This window comes from Vicia villosa, unplaced genomic scaffold, assembly GCF_029867415.1.
Source record: "Vicia villosa cultivar HV-30 ecotype Madison, WI unplaced genomic scaffold, Vvil1.0 ctg.001542F_1_1, whole genome shotgun sequence".
Lineage (NCBI taxonomy): Eukaryota > Viridiplantae > Streptophyta > Magnoliopsida > Fabales > Fabaceae > Vicia > Vicia villosa.
In genome coordinates this window covers 112,742-138,082 of record NW_026705659.1, presented here as the reverse complement: position 1 = coordinate 138,082, position 25,341 = coordinate 112,742, and the positions used below count along the sequence as shown (strand labels likewise).

At 30.9% G+C, this 25,341-nt stretch overlaps 1 protein-coding gene across 1 annotated transcript; it reads right to left on the bottom strand.

The window, feature by feature from the left end:
- Nucleotides 1-3,807: 3,807 nt before the first annotated feature.
- Nucleotides 3,808-6,811, bottom strand: LOC131635754 (rop guanine nucleotide exchange factor 7-like). Its single transcript, XM_058906393.1, has 7 exons — nucleotides 6,435-6,811; nucleotides 6,223-6,345; nucleotides 5,987-6,141; nucleotides 5,772-5,846; nucleotides 5,382-5,672; nucleotides 4,769-5,125; nucleotides 3,808-4,592 (listed from the first exon to the last, which is right to left on the bottom strand). Exons 1-7 carry the CDS (start codon nucleotides 6,700-6,702, stop codon nucleotides 4,050-4,052), a joined length of 1,812 nt encoding a protein of 603 aa, XP_058762376.1. The 5' UTR covers nucleotides 6,703-6,811; the 3' UTR covers nucleotides 3,808-4,049.
- Nucleotides 6,812-25,341: the final 18,530 nt, after the last annotated feature.

Below are 25,341 nucleotides of genomic sequence, written 5' to 3'. Positions count from 1 at the left end.
GCACACGTTAGCTTTTCCCTAATTAAAAACGTAAATTTCTCTTTCCAAAAATTATACCTTTCTCCATTAAAGGATGTGGGTTTGTTTAGCAAATAACTTGAAGTCATTTTCTTCCTGGGATGATTAGTCTTTAACGAGATTTAATTTCTATTGCCACTTGTTGGACAAGTCACTCTAAGAACGAGAAAGGGTGTGAATTGTGTTATTCAAAATTTATGATTAATTTATTGGTTTTATTACTTAAAAAACCAATTGTACCAGTATCCTCAAGATCAGAAAGAAAAGTAGTGGAAAGAAAATAAAACACTAAGATAAATAACAAAATGTAATGAGATAAGGGTTATAGAGATTACTTTAGAAAATTATCCAGGTTTGGTCGAGATAAGGTAACAAAAATTTTGCAGACTCAGTTTTATAACCAAGCAGAGACTTTTAATGGTTGATCTCAATAACAAAACTCAATTCTATAAGAGTATCACAATCTTTAAAATAGCAACAAGGGAACAACACAAATACAACTCTTTCCTTACAAGAAGTTTTCACTCACAATGCACTAAGACAACTTTGGTAAAAAAATTATTTAAAGAGAGAGATAAATCGTAAATAATTAGGAAAACTCTGAATTCTGATGTGAAATAAAGTGTGGAAAGTCCTCCTTTATATTAAAAAAAAGGCTTAAAATGGAAATAATCCACGGGCCAAGTTAATGGTCTAATTGAATAGGCTAATTGGTTATGTGCATCAAATAATCGATTATTATGGCCGAATATGGATGGTTTTGATATAGAGTCATTACTAATCATTAAGAGTCTGTCATTATCGATTATAGACTCAATTCGGCATCATCTAATCGATTCGACCGCTTGAAAAAGTCTCATAATCAAACAGACAGTTTCGTAATTAATTGTTTAGACCTTAAAAAAAATTTAGGTGACTTTGTTAAGTAAAAAGAGGCTTTAAAGTATTTTAAATATGTGTGTGTGTGTGTGTGAGAGAGAGCGAGAGAGAGAGAGAGAGAGAGAGAGAGAGAGAGAGAGAGAGAGAGAGAGAGAGAGTGTGTGTGTGTGTGCGTGTGTGTGTGTGTGATGTGCCTTAGTATCTTAGAAGTTACTATCCTAATTTCACAAGATACCGGTCACTCAAACAAACACAACAATGAGCTTTCACACTTTTTTTATTTCACAACTCTAAAGCTTTCAGGTTCCTCTATTAGATATACTGATTATATAATCACTTCACTAGAAATGTATAACAACATCGGCGTATAACTCTTTTGTAGAAGAATTTATTATAATATTCCATACATCCATTATTCTTTCCACTATCATGTCTGCTTTGACCATTTTACCGTCTTCACCCTTAATTTGTTTCCTCCCTACCGCAAGTTTAACTCAACTTCTTACATTCTTTGTTATGTGATACCTACAAAGTAATACATAAGAAGCAGGAAAGATCTTTGCAACCAAACTCATCAAAGCGGTATCGCGGTTGGTGATAATTACTTTCGACATGTCTTCTTTGTCCTTCAACATTGACCGACACACCTTTAAATCCCAAGTACATTTTCCTCTTGTTCGCACTCTAGAAATGAAAAGCTAATAGAATAAGTCTTCTTAATATAGGTAAAACCAACAATTTCCAATATTGAAAGTTTGTACTTCTTAGTCGTATACGTTAAATTAATGATGAACACAGTAGGAAACATGTTAAACAAATTGATGGAATATGGATGAGTCCAAAATATATCTCTCATGGTTACTCAATCCTCATACGTTTGGTACCTAGATACATAATTGTTATCATCCAGAAATTTCGACAGTTCTTGCATTTTAGTTATCCCCCCCCCCCTCATCGCCTTGTTATTAAGGACTTGAATATTGTAGACTTGTTTGATATTTGAGATATTTTCGGGTCTTTTCTGTTTCAAAGTTACAAGTATGTTTTTTGGTTGTACCATATTCAATGTCATGTCTGAAATGATTTCCTTCTCTTCCGGCATGAGGCGACATGCAATTGGATGCCCGCCTAACTTTTCACACATGTCATGGTTATGTAAACCACAGGCACATTCAATCTCCATTTGTTATTTGACAATAAATAACCACGCAACTTAAAGGAACCCTCACATTTTCTTGAACTAGTGTCATCTTGTTTGAATTTTCGTAGATGAGTTATATACTTCCCACTTCTTTTGCATGTTATTGTCACAAATGTAACTTTTTTATCCGAACCATTATCAGACCTTATGATTACAACACCAAACCTCAATTTGGATGCCTTTATATGAATCCTTGAAGTATATGATCACGAAATTCAAACTCTTGTCCATTTGTTAATTGGTTACCAACATTAAAAATGGTTATGGAATTTGACCATGCAGGGTGTTGTTTTATTGAAAATCACATTTGATATTTCCTAAAATGCATCTCCAAAAATGACTGCGATGCAAAGTAGCAGGTTTTCAAATTCCTGTTTCACGAATCCGGAAATGCACTTTCAAAAAAGTCACTGAGTTGCTAAATTAGAAATAAATTGATAAGGTTTATTCGGAGATGCATCTCCAAAATAAATTTTAAAAAATATATTGGTTGATGCTCTGTTGGGGCAGGTTTAACTGAGATAAAAGGTGCGTCCGGAGATGAATTTTTAAAAACTGGGATTTTTTGGATTTTTTATAGAGTGTTTTTCCACCTCTAAGGATAGGATTAACAATTCCGTTATTGTTTTACAAATTAGAAATAAATTGATAGATTTTTTCTCAGAGATACATATCCAGAATAAATTTTTAAAAATATAAGAGGCGAGGCTCAGTTGGACGTGTTTAAATGAGATAAAAGGTGTCGTCCAAAAATACATTTCTAAGGGTGTTTTTAAATGTATTTTTGGATTTCAAAGATGTTTCTCCACCTCTTTGGGTGGAATTAGCAATTCTCTTAAAGTATGTTTGGATTAAGCATTTTAATGAGGTAATGTATTGTATTGAGGGAATTTAAAATGATTTGCACATAATTTATTGTTTTGATACAAAAATAAAGAATTGTTAAAATAATGGAAATTTATTGAGTATTTTATATAAATTAAATTTAATCATTTTGAAATAACACCAAAAACTAAAGAATTTGAAATTCCTCTCATACTCCCTAGAATGTATTTGTTACAATTATTTCTTCAAATTTTGCTAATTAGTCCTCATATTTTTCAAAATTACAAAATTGACCCCAAAAATTTTCAAAAAATTGTAAATTGGTCCTTCATAATTTTAAAAATTTACAATTTGGTCCTTCAAATTTTTAAAAATTACAAATTGGTCCTTACTTTTCAATTTTTTAATTTTGTCCAAAAAATTTAAATTTTAGAAAAAATTACCCCAAAAATCTAACAATGAATTATCTTAATACTCCATTCAAACAAAATAATTTAAAAATAAATTTCAATTGAATCATTTGAATTGCTTTGAATTCTAAATTTTTTTAAAATTTCCAATTACCTCGTCCAAACAGACTCTAATTATAGTTTTCCAATTTTAATTTAATTAAACTGACACAATTGATAGAATTTATTTCGGATATGCATATCCAGAATAAATTTTAAGAAAATATGAGACAGACTCAGTTGAATATGTTTAAATGAGATAAAAGATATCGTCCAAAAATACATTTACGAGGGTAGCATTTTTAGATTTCCAACATACTTCTCCCACTCTTAGGGGGAATTAGCAATTTTGCAAATTTAACTTACTCAAACTGATCTTGTAAAAAAAAAAAAAAAAAAAACTTACTCAAACTGAAACAATTGTTATACTTTCTAAGGTAAAATTTCAAATTGATCTTGAATGGATATTTTTAAGAGTACACATTGAATCAATAAATAAATAAATAAATAATACACAAGACCATTGAACTCACTCTCAAACAATTCTACTCATACAATTGATCCTCTGAATTGAACCTTTCAGATTTCAACCATACTTTTCTCTCTCTTTTTTCATTGGACTCAATAAACAATACTATATACTAATAATGATACAATAAAATAGCACTCTTCACCCATCATTTTGTCTTGCTTTTCATGGCACACGTTTCTCTCCTACTCTCTTGTTCTTCTGTTCTATTGCAACTTGAATTTGAGTTATTCACCTCATGAGTTGTTGCTGCTTTAACCTCTGCTCCAAGATAATTCGACAACACTCTCTTCACACCGAAACCGCGTCGTTGAGGCTTAACGATTTCGTTTTTGTTGCGTATAAAAGGAGTTATCTCTCCCTTTACAGGACTAATCAGTGACACAGGTGAACAACTAGGTGTGCCAAATTTTGTTTTGTTGTGTTGAGTGTCTGAGACAGACACTAATAATTGTTGTGAAACCTTTTTCTCTCCTCTCTTGTAATCCTGGAGCATTTGACGCACGTTGGTGCTCTCGATTTCCCTAGACTCCTCAACAGAAACCATGTTAACCATTGGAGCCAATGGAAACCTGTCTGAATGTTTGGTTAAGTCATCAACATATAGTAAATCATCGATACGAGCTACTATGTTAAATGCCATACTCTCCAAAACTCTTGAATAGCTTTCAAGTATTGATTTTCCAACATCCTGAAATGTTTGAAATGAAAACATGTCAATGTGTTGTAACGTGAAGATTGCAATTGTAATACTTCCTCTTTTTTTATATATTGTCCAGATACATCCGTTATTCAATATATTTAAAAAGTAAATTTTTTCTTATAAATAGGATCAGATGGAGTATAAGAGAAAGAGAAGCATGGAACCTTGTTGCATTGGATTTTGGTGCTATCCAATGTAGTTTGGCTTAAACCAGGAAACCGCTGCTTCAAAGAAAGTAGAATGTTTTCAGCCCTCTCTGCAAGTAATTCTCTCTTATCTCCATCAACTATGAAGTCCTTGACAATGTCCCAAGACGACTTTGTAGTCGAACGGACAGGATAAAGTGGCGGTCTAGAGTGAGATCTTCGGTGCCATACGAAAATTGCGGCTTCCAATCGGTTAGCAATCTCTAATGCAACATGTTCATTGGAGATGTCTATGCAATCAAGCAAGCACTCTTGAGAGAATTGGTCCGATGTGATGTATCGGTAAATAAAATCGCCTAAGCAAGTTCTTCCATTCTGAAAGTTCAAAACAATGTATCATGTAGGATGAACAAAAACAAAAACCAGAGTAGTTTTTCTCAATAGATGAGATCAGCTACTAGATTATACGACACAGAGTCATCTTTAAAGGCATACAAGTCAGGCTACCGCACAGACCAAAAATTTTGTATAGAATAAATAATGAAATAGTCATTTTCATATAATTTTTTTTTACTATTTCTTTCAATGATATAAAGATATAGTTGAAATCTATGTATGTGGAAAATCAAACCTTAGGAAGGGATTCCAAATAGGACTCAGGAACTTCCATATCAGCTAAAGCAATGCTGTTGATAGACATGGCTGCTTTAAGTATTTGGCTAGCGCATTCGCGTGTGTGATTCAACTTCTTTCTTGAATTCTCACTTAGACCGGAAGGCGGGACACGAGGTACAGGGAGCCACCACTTCTCCTCTTGCCTCTGATTTCTTTTGCGAAAAGAGGCCGATCCTTCTGCATCTGGTGCCACAATTCCTTGGTCCACATACCAAAACTCCATGGCTGTGCAACTATCTAAAATTTCCTGTTAAAAAAGAAAAATGTGTATGAAAATCTCAGATTGTGATTCCTATACCAAGAACTAACTAGCATACAATGGAAGAATCAAATAGAAAATGCTTACAAGAAGCATGTTGTCGAGTTTTCGCAGAGCTGGAAGATTCATACAAATATCTGATCTTGGTCTGCAAGTCATTATCTGCATAATACCACCATGTTAGAAAAACTTCTTAATTCTGACTTCTCTACTAACTATATGAAAATGTCACAATTTCGAACTCAAGCCCTGCACATTCAATGCAGGGCCGGCCGTCTTTGAGAGCGTGCATGACAGACTACCTCAAGCTTACTACCATCCGGAAAAGTTTGCCAAGAAGGCATTAACTCAACAATATGATCACCAACACAAAGAAGCCAATCCATTTCTCTCTGCCACATCTCTTTCTTCTCACAAGGCACAGGTTCTAGTCTCCATAATTGCCCAAATACAGTTCCTACATGTTGCATTAAAGCCCAATTAACTAAACTGTCACCAAAATATCAGCACTTTCCAATGCAGAAAAAAAAAAACATACCACACAAATTAGTAATAGCATTTGAGATAGCCAAAGCAGTGCTAACTCCTTTTCCACAACCTGACATATCTTCACCTAGCAGTAGTTTCGCAAACCTCTCCTTCATCATATCAACTCCTGATCCTTCAATTTTCATAACCATTAAACATCAACAAACAAACTCCAAAAGGGTCATTTATAGAAGCATGATATGAAGAAATTTAACAACTTACCAGAAACTCTTGAACTGATACCAGCAATTTTCTTATCCTCAACTTGAGAAACAGGTTCATTTTCTTTTTCATCTGATTTACTATATTTGAACACAGTAGTAGCTTTCCCAACAGGAAGAGATGTTTTTGCATGTTCTGTCAAATCTGAAGAACATGAACCAGTAGAACTAGCTAACGGCTTGTTCTTAACTACTTTACCAGAAGAAGAACAACACGACCCATCTCTTTTCTTCTGAGAACTTTCACCATTGTTGCTTAAAGTCTCCATTTTTGAGGATTATATTGAATCTGTTTCAACGTGTGTTGAAAATTAGGAGGAAGAAGGAACGTGTGAAGTGGGTTATATAGTTGATGATGGAGTTGAATATTGAAGAGACCGTTGAGATTGCTAAAGTACGGAAAAAATAAAACATCTTGGAAAAAGACAAGATAATGAACAACGTTGTAGCTTTTTTTGAGGAAAAGTTTGTTCAAATACGATTCCTGATGTCACATGGTGTTCCAACGTCTCTTTGGCTTTCGGTATCAGTATTGTTTAACCCAAAAGCTACGTTCAAAATAATAATAATAATTTCATTTTATTTATTTATTTAATCATGTTGACTCTAGTATTCTCATTGTTGGTTTTCAATTAACTTGATTTATTTCTCATTACCCCAAAAATTCAGTAAATGTATTTATTTTATTGGAATATTGTTTTATGCAAGTGTACCCATAAATTTTTGACAATATCTCAATTCACCCAAATTACTTTCAGGTACACAAAATTTTATTTTCGTCCCTGCTTCCGGAGGTATATCTCCGAAAATATTTTTTTAATTTAACATTGAATTGCTCCGCCGTTTAAACAACGTTAAAAAAAAGTTTCTTAGATGTATTCATGGAACAATTCAACGTTAAATTAAAAAAATGTGTTTACGTAGATACACCTTCAAAAATAGGGGATATTTTTGGAAACACGCATGGTGCATGAGAAACTCTATGGGGTGGGGTGAGAGATTCTCTAAATTTTCTCTATATTTATTATATTTAATTTTTCAAATAAATTTTAATTGACAAACTCTCTATAAGAGATTTAGCACTGCTGCGTTCGTAGGGTTGGATTCAAACTCATGATCTCTTGTTAAGCTGAAAGAGACTCTCACCATCTCATCGAAGTGTTCTTGGGTTAAAATTTATTTTTTTGTTAAAAATTAAAAGGGTAATGAATATGCTGAGTTATTAAATTTTGGTTACTTAATATTTATTAACTAGTTAGTTTTTTAATTTAACATATACTCTAATTAACTTATTAGTTATAAAATTTTAGTTATCATCAATAAATTATTAACTAGCTTTCATCTATTTATTATTAGAAAGGATTAGAAAAAAAAATATTTTTTTAGCTTTTTGAACAACTTTTTAATCTAATTAATGGAGTGTTTTAAAACTCGTTTTGAACTTTGTTATATCAAGAACGGGGGCTAGAGAGGTCGGATAAGATTATAGAATCGCAGTTGCAATTGACTCGATGAAAACTGATGACTTAATCAGTTCATCGATCAGAACAATGAATCGGCTGCATATTTTTTAAAGGGTTAGTACCTATTTTCACCCCTGCCATATGGGCTTGGTTTGAAAACCCCCTGCCAAAAAAAAGTTGCAAGAATGGCCTCAACAAATTTCAAGAGTTTCATTTTGGCCCTTTATCAGGCCACATCATCAAAAAGTCTGATGTGATAGTGTTTTTTCAACTTTTTAATGAATGGAATTTCCACATCATAAATTCAGCTAGTGCAATGACATTAATACCCTTATTAGGGTTTTTAATCTATTCATCTTTCTTCCTTCTCAACGTGCATTCGTAAGAACAAATTTAAGTGCCTCTTTCCTTTGTAAGACAACAACATTCAATGAATTTATTTTTCAAAAAACAAATTAAACAACCAAGAAATTCGATTCAGAATCTTATGACTCATCACCACCAACCAATCACTATCACCACACCATTTCCATTGCAAACAAACAATGTTGTGTTTGAAAACACACCTCTCTTTTCCATTCCGCACCCCTTCATCACCGTCTCCAAAACACCTCACACACCACCTCCGTTCCCCGTCGTTCAGATCCACGATCAAGATGTCATCATCACATGCTTCACAGTCGGTACAAATCGGAAGAGGATCTCGAAGCTTACTCTGCGCATTCGAGTCATATTGGTGTCGTTAGAGGAAGCGTTTCCCGACTATTGATGATCTAATGGCGGTGGATTGGGTGGCGGAGGATGTTGACGGTGGTGAATTGGTTCCGAATCCGGGGTCGGCGATTTGTGTGACGTTTTTGAAGTTGAAGGAGGGGGTTGTTAGCGATGAGGTTGTGGTTTTAGGGTTCTTAATCTCTTCATCTTCCTTCCTTTTCAAGTGGTTTTAGGGGCTTGATAAGGAAACTCATTTAAATGGAGAATGGTTGCCTACATGGAGCAGTGGTGATTTGTGGCAAGTCCATCACCCATATAATGGGTTGCAGTGGTGATTTGAAATGAAACTACTCCAAATGCACAAAATTCTGAGTTTTTGTTGATATAATAACTAAGGGTATTAATGTCATTGCACTGGTTGAATATATGAGGTGGAAAATCCATTCATTAAAAAGTTAAAAAAAACACTCTCACATCAAACTTTTTGATGATGTGGCATGATAAATGGCCAAAATAAAACTTTTAAAATTTGTTGAGGCCATTCTTGCGATTTTTTTTTTTGCACGAGGTTTTTCAAACCAAGCCCATATGGTAGGGGTGAAAATAGGTATTAACCCTTTTTTAAATTTATAATTACGAAATTCATGTCAAGAATTTTATTTCATTAATATTTTTTATTTTTTAATTTGTATAAATTCGATGAAAAGTCATTTGGTCTGGCCATTTGTTAGCTGGAGATTTCGACAATCAGAGACAAAGTATTTTAGATGATATGTTTCGAAGAGAAAATATGAAATGGTCATGCAAAGCTATTTCTCAAAGTTTCTTCGTATGAGAGCTTTTTCTCTATGTTGAGTTGGAGCTTACACTGAAAAAGTCTTCGAAGTCTTAAAAAGTAAGGATCGAAGATAGTTCAAGATATTTTGAAAGATATATATTTCGATAAGTCACGTTGGTTGCGTTCCAGAGCTTCGAGCGGGAATATTTGAATTTTGAAGTAATTCTTTTTAGCCAAAGGGACGCGTGGAAGCCTCAGAAAATTAAAATACATGCAAAGGGGCAACGTGGCATTTTGTTAGGAAAAGATCGTTAGGGTCGAATTAGTATAAATAGGAGTCTTAATGTTAGGATTCAGTGGTGTTCAATTTGTTTAGAAATTACTCAAAAATACTCAAGTACCAATCGTAAGAGAAAGAGTTTGCTGAGAATGTACGTGTAACACCAGTATCATTTTCAATGTTATTTTCATTTTATTAATACAAGTCATTTATATACCTTCATCGAATTCTTTCATATTACAGTCGAAGCTTTTAACGTTTTTACTTCCCTTTCATATGTTCTTTTACTTTCCTTTTCTTTTATGTCCTTTTCCTTTAAACTTAAATACTTTTGTCAAATCAAGTAGATACTCAGTATGAGTTTAATCACAAATATAACATCACCTAGACACATGTTCTAGGATCAATCTAGTTGGTCCTGTAAGTTACCAAACATATAAAAATTTGGAGGACTATCGGTTATTTACCAGAAATCACCGTAAATACCAGTGATTCATTGACCATATCAGTAATCCAATAACACAATAGCTTGACCGAGTCGATGAACTATTCAATTTATAAAACATTAAATAAATGACCAAGTTTTTCAAATGAATTTCTGGTTGTTTCTGGTTGTGCATTACTATTAGAGGTTACTAGTCGAGGTCAATCTTGAAGAAGATTTAGAGGGAGACTTAAAAAGGTATTTGAATCACTTACGGAAAGAAAAAGTGCCTCCTGAAATTCAAACTTGTGGATGGAGGTTGTTTTTAAGATAGATTGTCAATTAGGGAGCGGCTTAGTCACCAGGAGATTATCCAAGGGGAGAGAAACAATGATTGTGTGTTTTGTTTTGAAGAAGACTCTACTACAAAATATATCTTCATTAATACTATATTACCACAGTCAATTAGTCAACCATAGTAATATCTAATTTTTAACGTGCATGATTTTTTATTTTATTAAAAAAACTTTGCATCACGGTTGTTAAAAACAAATGTGCTCATATAATTTAAGTAACAAGTTTCAAATCCCAGCATCAACATTTTTCCATTTTTTTCAGTTAAAATAAGCGCGTGTCCCTTAATATTTATTGTTATTTAAAAATTGAAAGTAAAATAACTACAGTTTTTACATTCAACCAAGGTTATATGTTTCATATTTCACTACTTTTGATATAAATTTCTGAATTTGTTATGAATCGTAGTTGGATGAAAGTTGACAGATTAGGTCTTATGTATGAGAAATGAGCTATTGAATTCCTTAAATTTTCCAAACAAAATCTTCCTAACAATATTGGTGTATTTTATTGTCCATGTGTTAATTGCGGGAATATAAAAAAATCGGTCAAAGAAAGAAATATTGCATCACCTATGTTGTGGTGGAATGTGTCAAAATTATACATAGATGTGGCATGGAGAAGTGGTTAAAAATGAAAATGCAGCGTCACAAGTGAATGAAGTTGATGAAGATATGAATGATCGACTAGAGGATATGATTCGTGATATTTTAGAATCATCTTATATGAAAGCCCATATTTATGATACTTTGTGTAGTGACAAAGATCCGCATTTATATAAGGGATGCACAAGTTTTACACGATTGTCTATGTTTTTAAAATTGTTTAGTTTGAAGGTAAAAAGTGGATGGTCGGATAAAAATTTCACAGAATTGCTTGATTTGTTGAAACAAATGCTACCAAAAGATAACAATTTGTTGGATCATTGTTATGAGGCCGAGAAGATATTGTGTCCAATGGGTTTATAGAATATCAAAATACATGCATGCCCTAATAATTGCATATTATACAGGAATGAGTATGAAAATTTGGATCAATATTCATAATGTGGCGGGTCGCTCTACATGTTGAGGGAAAATAATGGTGATGAAAATGACAATGTTAGTAAGAAGCGTTCCCCTACTAAAGTGTTATGATACTTTCCAATAATTTCAAGTTTCAAGAGACTTTTTACTAATGCAAATGATGCAAAGAATATTATATGGCATGCAGATGAAAGAAAATGTGATGGAAACATTTTCCATGTAGCTGGATTTTGACCTTGAGCCAAGAAACCTTAGGCTTGGGCTTGCCACAGATGGAATGAACCCCTTTGGTAATATGATTACTAACCATTCTTTGTGGCTTGTTCTTCTCACGATTTATTACATGTCTCCTTGGTGAGCATGAAGCGCGAGTATATGATGTTAAATATGATGATTTTCGGACTAAGACAACCTGGAAACAACAAAGATTTTTATCTAAGTACATTAATTGAAGATTTAAAACTTTTGTGGGATAAAGGTGTAGACATTGATGATGCATATTCTAGTGAAAAGTTTGAGATGTGTGCAATGTTATTTTGCACAATCAATGATTTCCTGGCATATGTTACTTTGGCTGCATACAGTTTCAAAGGACATAAAGCGTGTCATATATGTGAATCTAATACCTGTTTTCACCAAATTGAGTTTGGAAAAAAAGAAGATTTACTTTCGGCATCGGAAATTTTTAAAACCCAATCATCCTTAGCATGGATTGCGGAAGGCTTTTAACGAATAACAGGAGTTTGAAATTACTCCTAAACCTTTAACTGGTGATGAAGTTTATCAATGACAAGATTACCAAATGAGCCCTTATATTTTTATCCCTATTCACAAAATGAATCGATCCATTCCTAAAAGAGATTAGGGTTTTACAAATTCGGTCAATAATCTTCCCCGTCTTTGTTATATCCATTTCCCCTACATCATTCTAGAATTTCTTAACCGATGTTTCAACCACCTTGCTGTTTGTGTAAAATTCTACCTTGTTTGTTCCCAAATAATTTGCAATATCAAGAGCATTGGCTATGGCTTGAGCTTCGGTAGATGTGGGATTTTGGTATCCCATCTGATTCCAGATTGCTTCAGCTTCAGTCTCTCTGTTTTTATTTCAAAGAGTTACTCCAAGGTTCCACTCACCGCTAATAGCTAGACTAATATATGTATTAATGTAGATTTTCATATCTTTCCATACATCCTTTTGTTGATCCTTCAGCGTTTGGTGTGTATCTTCCTTCGCTGCATTGTTCCTGTGGTTGTCGCTATGTTGATAATGGTACTTTTGATGTAGGTACTTTTCCTGATAATCCTTTACATCATGAATGTTCTGATGCTTGTGGTTGCTCACACTTTATCTGGAATATGTTTCTGCTATCATCTTCGTCTCTTCATTCTGTAAGTTATAGTCTTTTAATTTTCCCATGTTGTTGACTATTTCACTCTTCTTATTTTCTCATTACTTTTGTTTTTATGCTGATTTTCTTCCAAATTGGTGTGATCCCTGTCGTAGTGACTCATTATCTGCTGCAAGGGTCTCCCCTACTTCTTATTTGGGTCATCCATATCGTCATTGACATTGATGTTTCTTTCCATGTGCTTGTAGACACTAGAGGATTCTCACACTTACCAATCTCCTTTATTAATGAAGATACAGTCTTTATTACCTTCACTTTTACCTTGACTTGTGATTGTTACATTCTGGCATTTCGTAATCACAATGCTTTGATAATCATTCATTTTCAGGTACTTCCATATTTTTTTGAATTGCCAATTGTCATCATCATAGTTATCTAAGTTAAGCTTTACCTTCCCTCTATTTGTGTGCTTTTGATGCTCTATAATCTTGTCTTCATTCATATTATTTATGGACTTGATCTGTTTCCTTTAGGTGTTGTCATTATTCAGATTACCCTCTATCTCAGGTATTCTAATATTTTTCGTTGTTTCATTCTCTTTTGAATTACTTATTTTAGTGCTAAAAATATTTGTGATGTATCTGTTATGTGTTTTATCTTCAAGGTTATTCATCACCTTGTTTTGGTTGCTTATCCACTTAATAGGGTTAGTGGACTTAACCTTCTTACTAGTAGAATTCTGGTACTCGGTTGTTTGTCTGTGATAATATATGTTAGCTTCATTTTTTTTTAATTATGAGTTCATGATAATTCTGACTTGTGTCACTCTACTGACCATTTTCCATTGAGTTGGTACCCATTTACTTGGCTTTACCATGCATGTTGTTATCCTGACTGACGATATTCTCTGCTAATCTAATAGTGTCTGCTATAAGGGTTTGCACATTGTCTATATTGGCACATAATCTACACCATTTATTTTAAAAGTCTAATGGTTCAGATTCGTTCTCATGTTCTCATATAAAAATGACATTCTCATAAGATACGTCCCATATATGGTTACTCAAAGAGTAAATTTTTTTAACTTCTTCCAAATTATAGCCTTTAAATTGAATCTAATCTAATGTTTAATTAGCATCGTTATATAATTAACCATTAGCCTATATATATATATATATATATATATATATATATATATATATGATCAACTTACTCTAAGACTAAGTTTTTTTTATATGTTTATTATTATTATATATTTATTTTAAATTTTGAATTAAAATATAAATTATTTACTTTTTAGTAATTAAAACTTATTAATTTCTATTTATTTTTTGCACTTTTAAATTTATTATTATATATTAGAATTGAAATATAATATGCTATATATAAAATATTTTATATATATATATATATATATATATATATATATATATATATATATATATATATATATATATATATATATATATATATATATATATATATATATATATATATATATATATATATATATATATATATAAATGTAATATGTTATATAGTTAAATTTTATAGAATGTTAAAAGTTAAATTCAAAATTAGAATTTAATTATTTTAAAAAATTTACGAAAATAAATTAAAAATACTTTATCAAGAATGTTATTTTATTTGTTAGTTTATTTCAACACCAGTTGAATTTCTTATTTATATATGATCAGATAAATTAGAGTTTTGACTTTTGAATAGTCTAAGACATTATTAACCAATTCTTTCAACAGACGAAACTTTATTCCAAAAATAAACCTATGACAAATTATGGATAAAGTTTAGGCCTTGACATTTTTTTGTTAATCAGACTTATGTTTGACCATGTTTAACTAGCCTAAGCTTATTCTCACCCCTTTAATATTGGAGGTTTTCTAACAAATACATATAGATATTTAATCCTCTCTTTTATTTTGTTTAATTTGTGAAGAATGAAAAAAATAATCGATGATACACTACAAAAAATTGTCTATAGTCACGTGATTTTCACGACACAACGTGACAAATTAAGTCACAACAAGTAATAAGCGACGTGGAAATTCACGCGGCAGGAACGATGGTGGCAACTATGTTGCGACGTGAAATTCACGCCACAAATTTGCCACATGATATTCACGTCACAATAGTTTACCATGTGATTTTCACGTCACAAAATTTGCCATGTGAATATTACGGCACAAGATTGAAAAGTTTTCACATATTTGCCACGTGATTTTCACATCACAAAATTTAAAGGTTTTCCTTTTTTTGGCGCGTGATTTTCACTTGGCATTAATTTTTTTAAATAAAAAATAATTACTTATTAATAAAGAAATGAATAATTATTAATAATTATTTTATTTTAAATAATAATTTAATAATATATTAAAATGAATAATTAATAAATATATTTTATAAAATTCTAAAATATTAATTAAAAAGGTTTAATATCTTACAAAATTAAAATCTAAACATAACATAAAAATAAAATGAATCACTTTGGGTCGGGAAACTCGTCACTGTCCTCCTCATCCATCGGTTCTTGACCACCAACTCCTTCATTTCCACCAAACTCTTGATTACCGCTCCTTTGTGATTGCATAAATTGTCGCATTTGCTCCTTCATCCCAGATTGCCTCTTCGCCATTGCCTCACGTTGCGCCGACTCGTATCTCACCTCAGTTAGTGTCGGTTGTCTTATTGTTTCTAACATTTCTGGTGTCAATTATGGTGGCCTTCCCCATTTTCAACTCTTTGAAATAAAGTTCTATCCCCTTTTCTCAAACTGCCGACAAATAAACCAACACCAGAAAATACTCATTAGGTCCCTTTCCGCCATTTACTAAACCCCAAATATAAACATTCACAAGTGAATTTTTAAATAATAATTTAATAATATGCTAAAATGAATAATTAGTAAAAAAATTATAAAATTATAAAACATTAATTAAAAAGGTTTAATATCTTACAAAAATTAAAATCTAAAAGTGACATAAAAATAAAATAAATCACTTTGGGTCGGGAAACTCGTCACTGTCCTCCTCATCATCATCGGTTCTTGACCACCAACTCCTCCATTTCTATCAAACTCTGGATTACCACTCCTTTGTAATTGCATAAATTGCCACATTTTCTTCTCGATTTCAAATTACCTCTTCGCCATTGCCTCCATTTATCACATTTGTTCCTCAATCCCAGATTGCCTCTTTGTTATTGCTTCCATTTGAGCATTTAGCGCCGCCTCAAGTTGCGTCGACTCGCGTCTCGCCTCTGTTAGTGCTTGTTGTCTTACTGTTTCTAACATTTCGGGTGTCAATTATGGTGGACGTGATGTTCCTTCCCCATCAGTAACACTTTGAAATAAAGTTCTACCCCGTTTACTCAAACTGCCGGCCAATGGACCAACACCAAAAATATACCCATTAAGTCTCTTTCCGCCATTTACTAAACCCCAAATATAAAAATCCACACGTGAATTTTTAAATAATAATTTAATAATATACTAAAATGAATAATTAATAATATTTTTATAAAATTACAAAATATTAATTAAAAAGGTTTAATATTTTACAAAAATTAAAATCTAAAAGTAACATAAAAATAAAATAAATCACTTTGGGTCAGGAAACTCGTCATTGTCCTCCTCCTCCTCATCCATCGGTTCTTGACCACCAACTTCTTCATTTCCACCAAACTCAAACTCTTGATTACTGCTCCTTTGTGATTGAATAAATTGCCGCATTTTCTTCTCCATCTTAGATTGCCTCTTCGCCATGGCCTCCATTTGCTTCTCCATCTCAGATTGCCTATTTGTCATTGCCTCCATTTGGACCTTAAGCGTCGTCTCATGTTGCGCCGACTCGTATCTCGCCTCGGTTAGTGCTAGTTGTCTTACTATTTCTAACATTTCGGGTGTCAATTGTGGTGAACGTGACATTCCTTCCCCATCTGCAACTTTTTGAAATAAAGTTTTATCCCTTTTTCTCAAGCTTCCGTTAGTAAACTCATTAGGTCCCTTTCTGCCATTTACTAAACCCCAAATATAAAAATCCACACGTGGATCAAGCGGATCTGAACCTCTCGGAGTATATTGAGGATTTTCAGCAAAATATTGTGCAAGCAATGTCTGATAATCCTCCTACACATACAAAAGAAAATAAGTTAAATATATAGTTTAAACAACTTAGTTATATACAAGAATTAAATTAAATTAAATATCGAATGAAATATAGCCACATAATTCACGCCACAAACAACAATATCTCAGTTGCAACGTGAAAATCACGCCACAAGTTTGCCATTAAATTAAAAATATATAAACAATTTAAATAAAAAAACTTACCAAAGCATGTGTAGTAAATCGACGCTTGAAGCATGCGCATTACTAATCTTTGGTACGCTACTCGGCAGTTTTTCTCCATTTTATGTCCAAACCCAATAACTTCCAATGAAACCCCTTCTCTTCAAATGACGTTCCACTTTCTCTGGGTCACTAATTAAATATCTACATTCACATTTAAAACAAGGACATCTTACTCCTCCTTCGCTTCTACAACACTCTTGAGCAAATGCCCACGTGATAAACCCTTTAACTCCTTCCTCAAAATTTGGTTTAAGTCCACGTCTTCCTGAATACAACCTATCGTACATCCAACTACGATAGTACCAATAATATTTCATACTGCATATTTATACAATAAATTTTAAACGTAAAATTATATTAACTACAAAGTGCTTCTCATACAAATAAATTTTATAATATTTAATATATAATATATACTCAATTAATATATTAATTACAAATAAATTTTATAACTAATCTTAAAATATATACTAATATATAATACATACGAGTAGTGCTCTCTCTCTCTCTCTCTCTCTCTCTCTCTCTCTCTCTCTATATATATATATATATATATATATATATATATATATATATATATATATATATATATATATATATATATATATATATATATATATATATATATATATATATATATATATATATATATATATATATATATATATATATATATATATATATATATATAAAGGATCAAATTACACCCTAAAGACTTACACTACGAGTTACACTCGCTCATAATTTTATTTTTAATAAATATTTTTTAAAATCAATTGTTGGATTGAAATATAATAATATATATCATACCTATAAAGTTTGAGATTAATCTACAATGATTTACTATACCATCAAGATATCTAAAGATTATCATCAAAATGAATGTTCATATAATGTTAATTTTGATGTAGTTCGTTGACATAGTAAATCATCATAGATTAATGTCAAACTTTATAGTTATGATTTATATGATAGTATATTTCAATCCAACGGTTAATTTAAAAAAGTATATATATATATATATATATATATATATATATATATATATATATATATATATATATATATATATATATTAACAAGAAAGAGGTGAAATTATACATTTGAATTGAAGATGGAATGAAATAGAAGAGTAAATTGAGATAATGAATGGAAGAAGAGAGATTGTTAAATATGGGTGAGGAAGAAGAGAGATTGATGTTTTTTTTTTAAAATAATTGGTTATTATAGATGAACAAAAATTGAAAAATATATAAAGAATGTAGCGACGTGAAAATCATGTCACAAAGTTGTGACGTGAAAATCACGTCACAACCCTCCAAAGGTAACAAAGTTGTCACATGGTAATCAAGTTACTAATTAAAGTTGTCAGTGGACTGCGCCCCATTTCTTCCTTGTCAGTCAACTTTACCACTTAATTTCTTAAAATTTGAAATTTTCAAAATTTCCCCCATGTGAACGTTACGGGCTTTTTATTTTTTCGTTGCGACGTGATTCCCAAGTCGCAATTTTATTCGCATGCAAAATTTTTGCCACGTGATTTTCATGTCACTTATTTGTGACGTGAAAATCATGTCACTAAATAATGTCACAGCTCTGTGACATGAAATAACCAAATCATTTATTTTTATCGAACAAACCAAATCTATAAAATAACCAACTTTTTTTCAATATTATATATATATATATATATATATATATATATATATATATATATATTATGTTATATTTTTATTTAATTTATATATTATAAAAAATAAATTTCAAATTTTATTATATATTTATTTTGATAATATACATAAAATCTTAAAAAATTAACTTTTAAACTATTATAAAATTTGTTTTTATCAATTTTGTATATAAAAACACAACAATGAATTAACAACCAACAACTCAATAAAAATTTGAGAAGATAAATAAATGAAATTGCAAAAATACTTCAATGATACTTGATTAATACCTTTGAGTTGGGATTTTGAAGCTTGAAAAAATTCACCTTCAAAAACAGAAATTAGTGACTAAATTAAGAAATAGGTGAAATTATAACTTTGAATTGAAGATGGAATGAAATTGGAGAGTGAATTGAGATAATGAATGGAAGTTATCACGTCGCAAAGTTGTGACGTAAAAATCACGTCGCAACCATCCAAAGGTAATAGAGTTGGGATGTGGTATGCTGTCACTAATTAAAGTTATCAGGTGACTACGCCCCATTACTTACTAGTCAGTTAACTTTCCCACTTAATTTTTCAAAATTTTCCACTTAGAGTTGCGACGTGACATACACGATCCAACTTAAAATTTGAAAATTTCAAATTTCCCCCATGTGAACGTTACGTGCTTTTTATTTTTTTTTCCGTTGCGATGTGATTCCCATGTTGCAACTTTTTTTTTTTGAAAATAAAGTCGGACTTTTCATGTGCTAATATTAGTTGTATTATTTTAATATTAAAAACATGTAGTGGCATTATTATCACGTCGCAACCACACTTTTTTGCCACATGATAATCATGTCACAAAATCACTTCGCATGACAGAGTTTTTCTTGTAACATTTCACGCCACAACTTAAATTTTGAAAAATTCAAACTACTTCATATGCAAATCTGACACCTTTTTTATTTTAGCTTTTTAAATTGCGACATATTTTTCACACCACAATATGTTCTTTAAAAAAATTTCTGACTCCCCCCATTTCCTAATGTTACTTTTTTTTTTAATAATTTAAACATGTTACGACGTGATAAACACGTCGCAACTCCCTTTTTTTGTCACGTGTTTATCACGTTGCTAATTTCGAGCGATGTGACTTTTTTTCTTGTAATGATAATTATGGTTAGTAGGTGGAGTTTAAAAAATTTATAAAATTAGTAGTTAATCTAAGTTGATAATCATATTATTTTTTTCAAAAATAAATTATTTTTTATAAAATGTATTTAATGACCATTTTACATTTGTTTAGAACATATTGTTAAATTTTGGCCGATTCTAACCGGGTCTGGGGCCAATCGAAATCCAAATCAATTAATATTGTTTTTTCTCTAAAAATATGGATCATCCTCCTGACTGGTAGCACCCCTAATAATAAGTGTTTAGGTTCCATTTTAAACTCCTTTAAACTGTGGAATTATTATTAGCATTATTAGTTTATATATCAATGTATATAATGCCTTGGGAAAAAGAAAGTAAAAACACTTCCTCTTTTTTCAACATGGATCTAACTTTCCCACCAACAACGGCTAGAACATTGTGTTCTGAATATTTTACGCGAGAATAAAAGTTCAAACTTCAAATCTGTGCAAGAAAAGCTTCATTATATCCGTTTGGTGAAAGTGAAGGCACCGTTGAACTTTTGCATGCCTCATCTTTTTCAAATCGTTCCTTTTTACTGACTTCACTCACAGTACAATTTGCAACAAAATAATCTATCATCATTGATATGGCATTAGTATGCATGGACTAGTCAATCATTATTCACTTTAGGATACAACTTAATTTTATTAACAAAGTTTGCAATGGCTTATAAAAAATATATAAACAAAGTTTGCAATGACTTTAGGATACAAATTAATTTTATTAACAAAGTTTGCAATGGCTTATAAAAATAAAATATAAACAAAGTTTGCAATGATACAGTGTATATGACCAATCTCATTGTTCAATTAGCGGTGACTCATTTAAAATCAAAGTTTTAATCTATAAAAATTATCTCAATACGAAATTATTAACATCTAATATAAAATCTAAAAAAAATTTAATTTTAAGTCTCAGATTTTCACCATTAGTATCATGTGAAAAGTTATTAGTGAGAAGTGAGAACTCTTCTATCTTTAAATATAATTTTTTTTCTTCATTTTTTTCCTTTAATATTAAGAATTTGTTTGATGAGACTAGCCTTTTAGTAACTTTTTCGTTTAATCGTAATTTTTATCTTTTTTGAATTTTTGTTCCTTCATTTCAAAATTCTATTTTTTCGATCTCTCTATTTCGTGTTTTGAGGAATTTAATCCCCTTCTAATTTGAGGTCATTACTGTGCTTGTTTGGAGGAATCATCATAAATGAGAAAATTTTCTAATTGTTCTTTAGCAACTCAAGATGAGTGCTTTCCTATTCCGACTTACCCAGAGTCTCCGCCGGATCTAGTGTATCGTAATGGATTCTCTTCGAACCGAGATGCTCTAGCACTGCTTCCTAAGAGCAGCGTGTCTACCAAAAATCATAATAACCAATTCTTTAGTCAATCGTCGAGCTACTACATACTTGACACAATTAATCGTATCATAATAGATAAATATCTTTTCAACATAGGTCCAACAATGCACTTTTCGGACCGAGAAAGAGGCTGATGACATGTTATTGCCACATATACACATATTAGTTACATGTTATTTTAAGTTACTAATTAAAGTTGTCAGTGGACTGCGCCCCATTTCTTCCTTGTCAGTCAACTTTACCACTTAATTTCTTAAAATTTGAAATTTTCAAAATTTCCCCCATGTGAACGTTACGGGCTTTTTATTTTTTCGTTGCGACGTGATTCCCAAGTCGCAATTTTATTCGCATGCAAAATTTTTGCCACGTGATTTTCATGTCACTTATTTGTGACGTGAAAATCATGTCACTAAATAATGTCACAGCTCTGTGACATGAAATAACCAAATCATTTATTTTTATCGAACAAACCAAATCTATAAAATAACCAACTTTTTTTCAATATTATATATATATATATATATATATATATATATATATATATATATATATATATATATATATATATATATATATATATATATATATATATATATTATGTTATATTTTTATTTAATTTATATATTATAAAAAATAAATTTCAAATTTTATTATATATTTATTTTGATAATATACATAAAATCTTAAAAAATTAACTTTTAAACTATTATAAAATTTGTTTTTATCAATTTTGTATATAAAAACACAACAATGAATTAACAACCAACAACTCAATAAAAATTTGAGAAGATAAATAAATGAAATTGCAAAAATACTTCAATGATACTTGATTAATACCTTTGAGTTGGGATTTTGAAGCTTGAAAAAATTCACCTTCAAAAACAGAAATTAGTGACTAAATTAAGAAATAGGTGAAATTATAACTTTGAATTGAAGATGGAATGAAATTGGAGAGTGAATTGAGATAATGAATGGAAGTTATCACGTCGCAAAGTTGTGACGTAAAAATCACGTCGCAACCATCCAAAGGTAATAGAGTTGGGATGTGGTATGCTGTCACTAATTAAAGTTATCAGGTGACTACGCCCCATTACTTACTAGTCAGTTAACTTTCCCACTTAATTTTTCAAAATTTTCCACTTAGAGTTGCGACGTGACATACACGATCCAACTTAAAATTTGAAAATTTCAAATTTCCCCCATGTGAACGTTACGTGCTTTTTATTTTTTTTTCCGTTGCGATGTGATTCCCATGTTGCAACTTTTTTTTTTTGAAAATAAAGTCGGACTTTTCATGTGCTAATATTAGTTGTATTATTTTAATATTAAAAACATGTAGTGGCATTATTATCACGTCGCAACCACACTTTTTTGCCACATGATAATCATGTCACAAAATCACTTCGCATGACAGAGTTTTTCTTGTAACATTTCACGCCACAACTTAAATTTTGAAAAATTCAAACTACTTCATATGCAAATCTGACACCTTTTTTATTTTAGCTTTTTAAATTGCGACATATTTTTCACACCACAATATGTTCTTTAAAAAAATTTCTGACTCCCCCCATTTCCTAATGTTACTTTTTTTTTTAATAATTTAAACATGTTACGACGTGATAAACACGTCGCAACTCCCTTTTTTTGTCACGTGTTTATCACGTTGCTAATTTCGAGCGATGTGACCTTTTTTTCTTGTAATGATAATTATGGTTAGTAGGTGGAGTTTAAAAAATTTATAAAATTAGTAGTTAATCTAAGTTGATAATCATATTATTTTTTTCAAAAATAAATTATTTTTTATAAAATGTATTTAATGACCATTTTACATTTGTTTAGAACATATTGTTAAATTTTGGCCGATTCTAACCGGGTCTGGGGCCAATCGAAATCCAAATCAATTAATATTGTTTTTTCTCTAAAAATATGGATCATCCTCCTGACTGGTAGCACCCCTAATAATAAGTGTTTAGGTTCCATTTTAAACTCCTTTAAACTGTGGAATTATTATTAGCATTATTAGTTTATATATCAATGTATATAATGCCTTGGGAAAAAGAAAGTAAAAACACTTCCTCTTTTTTCAACATGGATCTAACTTTCCCACCAACAACGGCTAGCACATTGTGTTCTGAATATTTTACGTGAGAATAAAAGTTCAAACTTCAAATCTGTGCAGAAAAGCTTCATTATATCCGTTTGGTAAAGGTGAAGGCACCGTTGAACTTTTGCATGCCTCATCTTTTTCAAATCGTTCCTTTTTACTGACTTCACTCACAGTACAATTTGCAACAAAATAATCTATCATCATTGATATGGCATTAGTATGCATGGACTAGTCAATCATTATTCACTTTAGGATACAACTTAATTTTATTAACAAAGTTTGCAATGGCTTATAAAAAATATATAAACAAAGTTTGCAATGACTTTGGGATACAAATTAATTTTATTAACAAAGTTTGCAATGGCTTATAAAAATAAAATATAAACAAAGTTTGCAATGATACAGTGTATATGACCAATCTCATTGTTCAATTAGCGGTGACTCATTTAAAATCAAAGTTTTAATCTATAAAAATTATCTCAATACGAAATTATTAACATCTAATATAAAATCTAAAAAAAAATTAATTTTAAGTCTCAGATTTTCACCATTAGTATCATGTGAAAAGTTATTAGTGAGAAGTGAGAACTCTTCTATCTTTAATTATAATTTTTTTTCATTTTTTTCCTTTAATATTAAGAATTTGTTTGATGAGACTAGCCTTTTAGTAACTTTTTCGTTTAATCGTAATTTTTATCTTTTTTGAATTTTTGTTCCTTCATTTCAAAATTCTATTTTATCGATCTCTCTATTTCGTGTTTTGAGGAATTTAATCCCCTTCTAATTTGAGGTCATTACTGTGCTTGTTTGGAGGGATCATCATAAATGAGAAAATTTCCTAATTGTTCTCTAGCAACTCAAGATGAGTGCTCTCCTATTCCGACTTACCCAGAGTCTCCGCCGGATCTAGTGTATCGTAATGGATTCTCTTCGAATTGAGATGCTCTAGCACTGCTTCCTAAGAGCAGCGTGTCTACCAATTTCACCATAGCGGCTTACTCAAAATCATAATAACCAATTCTTTAGTCAATCGTCGAGCTACTACATGCTTGACACAATTAATCGTATCATAATAGATAGATATCTTTTCAACATAGGTCCAACAATGCACTTTTCGGACCGAGAAAGAGGCTGATGACATGTTATTGCCACATATACACATATTAGTTACATGTTATTTTTTTATTTAATGACTTATAATTAATTTTTATTTTAATATAATAATATCAATTATTATATTAAAATAAAATAAAAATAAAAAACGTAAATTAAATTATTATGAACTTATAATAGTTTTTTATATGTTTTTATAATTATATTTTTTTTTTTAAGATTCATAGAATTAATTAACTAAAATTTGCAAAAATAAAAATTTGTAGCTTGTAGGGGTTGAATGTCTGACCTCACTAAAGTATGCCTAATGCACCATATCTACAATCTGAATTCACCATAATTTCATCTATATTGCAGTCAACAACACTAATATATAAGTCGCATTTTAGATTCTACATTAACATACTTTGGTAATAGGTATCAATATCATCCATTGGCAGTTTATGCAAGAAGATTCTACATCCTACTGATAGATTTGAAATAAAAACCAGAAAAACCAACCATACCAGCACTAAGTTAAAACATACGGTTAATGTTTTAAAAATCGGATCAGTTATTAAACTAGTGAGAATACTAGGTTATTAGTTTATTGGTCGAATTACTGGATTACTGGTTGAACCGCAGCATTAAATTGAGTTAAATCGAATAACTCGATTGAATAAATCAGTCTCTATGACAAAACTATATAGTATTACAAGTCGAACCAGTTAACTCAGTCTC

Coding starts and splice junctions, on each gene's coding strand:
- LOC131635754 (XM_058906393.1), bottom strand. CDS start 6,702: ATGGAGACTTTAAGCAACAATGGTGAAAGTTCTCAGAAGAAAAGAGAT. Junction 5,126..5,381: donor ATTTGGAATCCCTTCCTAAG/GTTTGATTTTCC, acceptor TTGAACTTTCAG/AATGGAAGAACTTGCTTAGG. Junction 4,593..4,768: donor CCAAAATCCAATGCAACAAG/GTTCCATGCTTC, acceptor CAAACATTTCAG/GATGTTGGAAAATCAATACT.